General features: G+C 49.4%; 1 protein-coding gene across 1 annotated transcript; it reads right to left on the reverse strand.

Moving 5' to 3' along the window:
- Nucleotides 1-7,414: 7,414 nt before the first annotated feature.
- On the reverse strand, nucleotides 7,415-10,166 carry Fbxo34 (F-box protein 34). Its single transcript, XM_005355358.2, has one exon. The coding sequence runs from the start codon at nucleotides 10,161-10,163 to the stop codon at nucleotides 8,085-8,087; it is 2,079 nt and encodes a 692-aa protein (XP_005355415.1). The 5' UTR covers nucleotides 10,164-10,166; the 3' UTR covers nucleotides 7,415-8,084.
- Nucleotides 10,167-10,172: the final 6 nt, after the last annotated feature.

Genomic DNA, 10,172 nt, shown 5'->3' on the forward strand with positions numbered 1-10,172 from the left:
CTCCGTGTCCAGGGGTTAGACTCAGGGCTGCAGACTTGGCTGTGAGTACAAGGGACTGGGATGTGAGAGGGGGTCTGATGGAAAGTAATGTACTTAAAATGCAAGAGATTGAGGCTGGAGAGATGTCTTAGAGGTTGAGTGCTGGCTGCTCTTGCAGAGGACTTTGATTCAATTCCCAGCACCCACACGGTTGTTCCAGGGCACCCAATGCCTCTGGGTTTCATGGGCTGCATGTGCTGTAAATACATATATGCAGGCAAAGCGTTCATTCACACAAAGAAGTCTTTCTTGAGACAGAGTCTAACTATGAAGTTCTGGCTGGCCTGAAACTTGCTCTGTTGTCCAGGCTAATGTCAGACTCACAGAGATCTACTTGCCCCTGCCTCGTGAGTACTGGGACTAAAGGTATCTGTTCCCAAGCCCAAGCTAGAAATCTATTTTCAAAAGCCAAGAAATTGATTGGAGGTTCAAGGTCAGTGGTGAAAATGGGCGGGCCACTTGAGAGAGAGCTCCTGGGTGAAGACTCTGGATACCCCAGAACCCACACCATCACCCTGTGCCCTCACCTTTGAGTATGTGTTTTAGCATTTACTGACTTCCAAGGCCACCCAGGTGTTGAGGGAAATACTTTCCTACACTGTTTACTACTGCATTTTCCTAACTTTAAAAGTTCTGAAGACATTTCTGAGGGTGTAAACAAATGCATGCATAGCTCTCAGTTTGGATAGTTGCTGGATGGGTTGGCAGCAGTAGCCAGAAGGCCGCAGCAGTGACAGGCAGATGATCTGAGCAGCAGCCGAGCAGGAGGAGGTCTAGTAGTGACAGGGAAATAGGCTGTCTGTGGGTGCTACCGCTGATGGCATCAGGGAACTCTGTCTCCTTGATGGCCTTAGAGAAAGACCCCAAGAGCTGCAAGCTTCTGCTGCACTGGGCATGCCCAAGAGGCTTGCTCCAACATTGCTCACTTTCTACTGGTATGAGCCTATAACTGCAAAATCAGTATCAGCTTGGGAACTTGCTAGAAATTCTGCATCTGGGCACTCCTTCGTTCCCGTTAAATCACAACCTTTCTACACCTCTTTGTACTAAGATCATTGGAGTATAGCTACACGGTCAAGGGGAAATAATAGAATTTTTTTTCTTCAAGACAGGGTTCTCTATATAGCAGCCCTGGCTGTCATAGAACTCACTCTCTAGACCAGGCCGGCCTTGAACTCTGCTTCCCAAGTGCCACCAGCAATAATAGAACTTATGCAGAGATTTGCTCATGGTCTCACTAATTAATTAATCAATCTGAAATTGGAGTATCTGAGTACTAAGGGATCTGGAAGAGCCTGAAGACTTAGGCAATAGGTTTCTGTTTCCAAGCACAAGGGGGATATTCTGAAGCAGCCTTTAAGGGGCTGTACATGGGGAAAGTCTCTCTGACACAGTGACTGTATTCTTGCTTCGTGTATTCTGCACAGGGCTTTCTTGGGTTATCTTCCATTGCCCCTCCAGGTTCACTACTTCCTGCTCAGTGGGCTGCATCAACTTTTGAAGCCTTCCTGTTTCATCTCGTCTATTTCTTCCATTCCTTCCCAGGCCTATGAGCGCTCAGACCTCACTATACACGAAGCTGCCACCTTGGACTCTCACTTCCAGAAGTTGATTCTATAGTTTAAGGCTGAACCTTGAGCTTTGTCCTCCACAGAGAGAAGAGCCCTTAAGTGTTTGGTTAGGTGGGAGGCAGAGGTAGGTGTTTCTTGAGTTGGAAGTTAGCCTGGTGTGATGGCTTGACGGAAATGATCCCCAAAGGGAGTGCCACATTTAGGAGGTGTGGCCATGCTAGAGGAAGTGTGTTACTATGGAGGTTGGCTTTGAGATCTCACATGCTCAAGCTACTCCCATTGAGACGGACCGATTCCTGTTGCCTACAAACATGGCGTTGGACACGCAGCTACTTCTCCAGTGCCATCTATCTGCATGTCACTGTCACACCATGATGGTAATGGACTGAACCTCTGAAAATGTCAGCCACCCTAATTAGATGTTTTTCCTTTAAGAGTTCCTGTGGTCTTGGTGTCTCTTCACCATAATAGAAACCCTGAGACACCAGGTCTACATAGTAAGCTCCCAGGATAGCCAGGGCTCCTAGTGAGGCTCAACAAGCCCTGCCGTGTGTGAAGGTGTGCGTCTGTGCAGGGGACAGAAAGGGGCCAGAGGTGGGGAAAGTGGAGGATGGGATGAAGATGTGTTTTCTTTATGGTTGTGAGCCTAGCCCTCAACGGCTGAGCCATCTCTCCAGCCCATGAAGATGTGTTTTCTGTCTTTGTCCTGGGCTTGGCAAATATTGGGGATGGCACACTCCTATATTCACACCCTTATAAATAAACACATGAACTTGCTCATTTTCTGTGTAGTCATTTGTTCTTCTGAGTCCACTTAGCAGGTTCAAGAAGGCCAGGGCCAAGACTGCTGGCCATGGAAAAGGTCATGCCACAGGTCCCAGTGTGAACCCCGGAACAGCCAGCCTCCTGTGTGGGAGGGAAAATAAGGCAAAGTGAGCCAGCGACTATACTCCTTGCAGCCACTCAAGGACTGGAGATGAAGACCAGCGGAGACCAGCAGCTTGGTCCCAGAATAAGAAAGACTGGGCAGGCCAAGCTTGGCTCAATTCCTACCAAACACAGCTATGCAGACGTGTCATGTGATACCACAATGTAGCAGGGACAAATTGGATTAAATGCAACTTTCCATTTTTCTGATTGTATCTGGCCACTGATTTAAAAAAAAACATGAGGGCTGGAGAGATGGCTCAGTGGTTAAGAGCATTGCCTGCTCTTCCAAAGGTCCTGAGTTCAATTCCCGGAAACCACATGGTGGCTCACAACCATCTGTAATGAGGTCTGGTGCCCTCTTCTGGCCTGCAGACATACACACTGAATATTGTATAAATAAATAAATAAATAAATAAATAAATAAGCATGAACATATACTCCATGATGGAGCCCATTATCAGGTCTTAGACTCGGTGCTTTGATTTTGCCGTTCAGTGTGTGCAGAAGAGGGAGGGAGCGAGCTCACTGAAAGGCACAGCCGATTGCACACCCAGTGCTGTTGCCTCTTCCCAAGTCCTGTGTCTGCATACTGCCCAGCACAGCCACATCAGCTAGCCTTACCTGACTGACATGCTATGTACTGGTAATAGCTGCCTTTGACTAAGTGGTAGGCACCACATTTTCAAGAGTAAATTTGACCATATGCCACTTCCCCCCAGTGCTCACTTGAGAACCTAGTTCCCATGTGCTTATTATTTCAAGGTGAAAATGTTCAAGGGCCTTGTTTTGATTTTTGCAAACCCACCCTAAAATATAGTTTGATGTGTATAGGTATGATGGCATATTCCTGTAATGTCAGTACCTAGGAGTAGACAGGAGTATTCCATGTTCCATGAGACCCTGCCAGAAGTCAGGAGGACTGGGCGGTGGTGGTGCACGATTTTAGTCCCAGCACTCTGGAAGCAGAGGCTGGTAGATCTCTGTGAGGCCAGCCTGGTCTACAGAATGGGTTCCAGGACAGCCAGGACTACACAGAAAATCCCTGTCCCAAATAAAGAGGGAGCAGGCACGGTGACTCATCCAGCCCTGAAAAGGCTGCGGCAAAACAAGTTCAGCTCAGCCTGAGCAACTTGGAATCCATCTCAAAATTCAAATGCAACAAATCAACCTTTTAAAAGGCAGGGTTGCAGCTTAATGGTGACCCAGCCACCTAGCCTGGCTCTGGGTTGGACTCCCAGTACCAGTGGAAAACAAAGCCCCTCTAAAACAGATACCTTTGGAAACTCACTTCTGTTCTCTATTAAGGGGGCTTAGGAAAAGGTGAAAAATGTTTCATTGGCTTTTTAAAAAATTACAGTTCTTACTAGAGGGGGCATGTGTGCTACAAACGTGTAGAGGTAAGACGACAGCTTTGTGGAGTCCATTCTCTGCCCCCCTAAGTAGCTGCCAGGCTCATGCAGCAAGCGTTTACCCGATGAACCATCTCAGCAGCCCTCACTGCTATGACTAGGTTTTCTCTTTCCACAAGGGATGCCACGTCTGCTCCAGTCCAGTTCTGTTCTGAGCTGCTAACTCTAGTGACTTCCCCCAGGTAGCACGTTCAGCCACCCAGAGTGGGGTGCTGCTCCAATGAGGTTCTGCTTCAGCTAGGCAAAGATAGATGTGGGGCACCCAAAGGTGCCAAAACTGTTTGCTCTTTCCACGAGGCTTTGCAAACATCAGCTCTGGCCATAAATGTCCATAAAGTTGGGAGTGGTGTGCATGTCAGGGGGGGTGGTGTGCTCCCTACACTTCTAACACTAGCCCATCTGAACCCAAAGGGAACAGACGATAGAATTCTGTGTGCACAACATACAGCTGCAGGACTTAGTACCTAATGCGCAGTGGGTCACATCCATTCATTACTGCCACCGTTCAGTGCGAAGAAGGGCTCAGTGTCAAATGATTACGGTATATATGATGCAGTCGGTGGGTGAAGGAAGACAAACTGTCTGCTCAGCAAAGAAATGGCAAAAACTGACATGGCAAAGAGCTGGTAGTCCTTGTGAAAACTGTCCAAGATGCCCGGAAGTCTAAGAGGCACTGAAAGTCACATGACCGAAGGTGAGTAGACAGTGCCAGGCCGTAAGTACCTGCCCACAGCCACCATAGTGTATAGCAAGCATGCGTCATTGGGTTCAGAACAAAATAGCCACAGCTTCTGTAGGAACGTCTCTAGACAAGCATGGTTCCCTGGGATCAGCTCTGTCCAGAGGCAGAGATCTTAAAATTCTCTTCCGGGAGTCACTGCCATCCAAACATGCCTGCACCTGTCACATTGAGTTGGCACTAGGAAGCCAAGTCTGGTGGTACATGCCTGTAATCCCAGGTACTCAGAAGGCTGGGGGCAGAAAGATCATAAGTGTGAGGATAGCCTAGGCTATCTAAGACCATATCTCGAAAAAAATGTGAAAAGGGTTGGGAATTTGGCTCAACTATAGAGAGCTTGCTGATCAAACACAGTTGCAAACATGAAGTGTGTACCACGAGGCAGTGCAGATAGAAGCTCAAACTAGGTGCCCCATGGGTCTACGGAACTGCACACAGTGATACAGAGGATTGTGTTGGGGCTCCTGAGTGGCACCAGAAAAGAAAGTAGGACTGCGTTCCAGCAGATGCTGGGGTGCAGCCGTCAGTGCGCAGGGCAGACATCAACAGGTGCATTATGTTCTGGGTTCTGCTGGGAGGGTCTCACTGCGTAGCCAAGGATGGACTTAAAATGAGGTGGGGGAGGCACGGGTAGGCAAGGCTGGAGGAGCTGAAATTGCAGGTGTTCTTTGGCTGCTAGGGAGGGGAGGGCCCTGGAATGTTTGTCATGGTCCTTTAGTGATACAGGAAGGGAGCACCATGTTCTCCAGGGTGCTTCAGAGACGTGCTTAACACTGGCGGCTCTTCCAGAGCACTGTGGTTCGGTTCCCAGCACCTACAGGACAGAGCTCAACTGCAACTCCAGTCTTAGGGGAATGATGCCCTGTTTCGGCTTCCACAGGACTGCATGCATGCGGCACACATACATGCAGGCAAAAACATCTTCATGTAAAATCTTAAAACCAAAATCAAAGAGTGGGCTATTTCTACATTCGACACTAGGGGGCCACACAGTCTTTCTCAAAAGCAGCATTACAGTCTGGCAGCATGGGTGCTTTCTGATAGAACCAGCAAAAGCCTCTCTCTATTCAGCACCGGGAACCCTGTCCTGCCACTGTCCAATCGGGCCATCTATTTCTGAGGTAATGCCAAGTGGCATGGGGCCATCCTATGGCCCGGCTCAGCCAGCCCAGCCCCACACAGCTGTCTAGCATGTGATAACCAGGTCAGGAATGCTGACTCATGAAAACCCAGTTATTTATCCTGTGCATCCATGGGGAGAACCATGGCCAGCAGTTGAGCACAGTGCATCATGAGGCACGCCACACTGTTTCCGCCCTGTGGGTTTCTCCTTAACCTCACCTTAGGAGGGATTTGACAGCACAAACTTCCTGGATGCTGATTGCCAGTCCTCACAAATCAACAGCAGATGTCTTGAAGACGAGCTGTTCTCAGCCTGAGTCTGCAGGCCATCATAGCATGGCCCGTTTGTCAGGGGTGGCCTCCCTGGCATGGTCACTTTGCAGTTTCAGCCTGCCCTCAGCAGTTATGGTTAAGAATAAAAGAAAACCCAAACCAGAGAGATGGTTCAGCTGTTAGGAGCCACAAACCCAAGTCTGGCTCCCAAGACTCACATAACTTGTAATCCCATGTGCAGGGGACCTGACACCTGGCTTACTCACGCATGTACACACATACTTTAAAATCAAAACTCAAAACAACTAAATTCCAATTTGGAAGCCACTTTGTTCAATATAGGTCAAGCCAGCTCTACCTAGCTGTTGTCCTGACCTCTGCTCCCTGCGAGTCCTGGCCAAGTTTGTATCCTCCTTAAAAGGGAACCACTGCTCTCTCCTTCCCATTGCTCGCCCACATTTGTCATCTGTCCTCCCTGCTTACAGCTACAACAAGGTGTGTGACTGTGGGCGTGCGTCCTGTACGTGTGTGCTTCATTTCAGACTGACCTAGCTTTTGGATTATTTTTTTTACAGCACCAACTTTTGGTGCTATCTCCCTTTGAATAATTTTTTTTAGGGTGTGCTTGAAATTTTTAACCCAGGGACGCTTCAAGCTCAGCAATGCTTGCCTTGCCCCCAGAGTTCTGTGATTTCTGGCATAAGCCACCACAAATGGCTTCAAAACAAAACTTTAGAAAGTCCTTAACAGGGCTAGAGAGATTGCACCAGGAACACTGGCTGTTCTTCCAGAGGACCCGGATTCTTAGCAATGGCACAAGGGCTCAAAACCCATTCTAACTCCAGTTCTTGGGTCTGATGCCCTCTCTTGGCCTCCTCAGGCACCTGGGAAGCAAACATCAAAGTTTGTTTTTTAAATTACAACTCAATTCCTAAGAACCATTAAAAACCTCCCATGCCAGAGATGCAGAGATGACTTCGGCAGAAGTGGGTTCGGTTCATTGGGTGACTCACACTGCCCGTGAGTCAAGCTCCAGTGGAAGGCCTGCCACCTCTGCCCTCCACGGTGGAGGGCCTGCCACCTCTGCCCTCCATGGTGGAGGGCCTGCCACCTCTGCCCTCCGAGGGTGCTCGCACTCAAAGCAAGCACAGGCACACAGAAAATAAATCTTTGGCCTGCAATGCCTCAGTAGTTAAAAGAACTTTTTTGCTCTTGCAGAGGACCCAGGTTCGGTTCCCAGCGCAGTTTCAGAGGGTCCAACACCACCCACATTCACACATAAAATCTAAAGAGATTATATCTTACACCCCCCAAATCTCTGTAAACTCAGGCCCCATTTAGAGTGTGCATTTTTATTGAAGTTTCAAGAAAAAGATTTGAAACCAGACAAGAGGATGGACAATGTTTTGATCTGACTATTATATGACACTGTCTTATTCTGTGGTCAACTGTCCGTAATATACAATATCGGGTTTAATCTGTCATTTACAGAGGGGCCAAAGCACTCATCCCAAGTAAAGGCGCTCAGGTTTAATGTGCACTTCCACAGCCCCATGCAAACACAACCATATATACACTGTAAACAGCACAGGGCACAAACTCCATCCACAGGCGTCATTCTCACAGGATCAAGCATACAAGGTAGAAGGGAAGGTGCCCAGTTTTCGGGGTTAGGCAGAATTCTCCGAGGTTTGCTTTCTTCTCCACTCACTTCAAATACAGTTAGTACTGGAACACGTCAGGACCCTAGTGCAGACTGCTTGGTGACCTCGGAATGTCCTTGGTGGAAGAAAACAGGCAGTTCTGCACAGCTGAAGGGTTAATGCGAGGCACTACTATACAAAACCATGGAACGAATCTCATGTACGTTGGTAAATTCAGAGTTAAAAACTGCCTGAGCCACGGCAGTCTGATCTGAGCAGAGACTCTCAAAGGGCGAGGGTGAGGTCACATGCCTCGGGGCTGACCCAGGTGTTTCAGTCCCTGCCTCTCGCGTGGACTTCAGCACTCCTCTTCCGTTTCACTCCCTCTTGATTTCTTATGGATTGCCCGGTTAAAGCTGTGGCAGGCAGGTAACCAGTGATTGTCATGAAGGCCCAGCTTACAGCCAGGAAAGGCCTTCTGAGAGCGGTGGCAGCACATCCAGTATCCAGGTCCGTAAGGCAGTGCCTGGCAGTAGGGTTTGGGGTGCCAGCGGCACAGGGACACATCCCCTTTCACATACTTTTTCTTGCACTGTTTGCAAGGGTCTTCTCTATAGCGTGGGTCTCGAACCCACCGAGAATCTGCTGGCCTGATGTTGTAGTATTCGATGATGAACTTGAAGTAGCGGCAGGTACATTTAAGAACTGCTAGACTCCTGGTAGGGAGTAGCCTGAAGATTCTCACCATGATGTGGTGAGGCAGGCACACCATGTACTGCTGTGGCTCCAGAAGCTGCTGGATTTTAAACCTGGTCTCCAGGAAGTCCTGAGACACCTGCTTCTTCCAACTGGATGCTTCTAGCACTGGAAATGTACTTTCCCCCGCAGAGGCTGCTGGGACAAATGGCTCCACAGAAGCATCCTTCTCTTCACATACGCTGTTGCCCTCAGCAGCATCTTGAGGGTTATTGGCCTCTGAAGCCTTTTGTGTTGTGTGTTCTTTCAACTGGGAGCACTCTGGCTGGTCCCGTCCAGGTGACAGGAAAAACAGCATCCCCGGGAGAGGCTCTTCACGGGCGTCGACAGCAGAAGGCTGGGCTGTCTCCACTGTGCACACAGTGATGCTCATGCACACAGTTTCCTTTCTCTGGGCAGGACTGGGCTTTGTGAGTGGTCCCAGGGCTTGGCTCATACAGCGGACGGCATCTGAGGGCACCTCAGCGGCTTGGAGGCAGGTGTGAGAAGAAAAGGATGGCTCATCAAGTGCGTCTGTCATTTCTATGTCATGCTGGTTGCAGTTTCTCACAGCTGTTTGCTGACCTGGTTCTAATTCTGTACTGTCCATCTGGAAGCTCACAACTGCTGGCAATGAGGGACAGCCCTGAGACATACCATCCCAGGCCTGGCCACCCACAGAACAGTGGTCAGCTGTGGAGGGTCCTTCACCCACAGACACCAACTGCATGGGGTGAGCGTGGGTGTCAGGTGCGTCTGTGGTGCTTTTGTCATCCTTGTCATTGGCCTGAGCACCATTAGTGAGCAGCACCCTGCCTACATTTCGACGGAAGCTGTTATTCCGTGACAGAGTCCCAGGTTCCCTCTGGCCCTGGTGCTTCAGGCACTCGGACTCCAGCCTGGCTACCATGTCAAGGACACGGACTGGTTCGCTCTGTGATCTGCCAGCCTCAGGATTTCCTCTTTCCGTGGGTTCTTCACAAGTTCCCAGAGCAGAGAAGGGCTCAGGTGCAGGAGGCAAACCTCGGGACTGGCCAGTAATCTTCACAATGGCAGGAGAATTTGTGCAGTTCTTTGCACAGCTAGCTAGCAGAGCACTGGCTCTCTGCTCAAGGAAGGCAACCATCTGTATCACCGACAGAGGCCTCCCACTGTGGACACCATCCCCACCGTCACCCACATAATGCACAGAGCAGTGCTCGATGCCACAGGCAAATGGCTCGGGCTGGCAGCACTGGCTGTTGAGTTCTCTCATCCTTTCTAACTGCACCTTGGCTTTCTTAAGATCTCCTGATTTTTTCCTTCTTTTAGTGGCTCTCCCATCGATATCCCAGGAGCTTTTTATTTTCATAGATCCTATCCTATTGCTACACTGGTGGGCTGCAAAGAATGCAATTTTCTCCTTTGTGTTTCCAGGTTTGACAATAGCCCAGCTCCCAGGCAGCCCCTCTTCTTCACTCTGGTGTACTGTTGCAGATGGCACATTCTTTTTGGCTTTCACATTCAAGCTGTTCTCCACAGGACTCTTCCCACTCATACTGCACAGAACATTTGGAGAAAGGATCCCAAAAGGTTTTCTAGATGTTGCTTTGACAGGGGAGGCTGAAGGAAAGACAGCTGGTTTCATGTAGTTAGTTCTGTCTTTCTCATCACTGACAGCACTTTGGTGGCTCGCAGCTCTTCTCAGGGTCCTTGCTGACATCGAGAGGGC

Source organism: Microtus ochrogaster, chromosome 17 (assembly GCF_000317375.1).
Source record: "Microtus ochrogaster isolate Prairie Vole_2 chromosome 17, MicOch1.0, whole genome shotgun sequence".
Taxonomy (NCBI): domain Eukaryota; kingdom Metazoa; phylum Chordata; class Mammalia; order Rodentia; family Cricetidae; genus Microtus; species Microtus ochrogaster.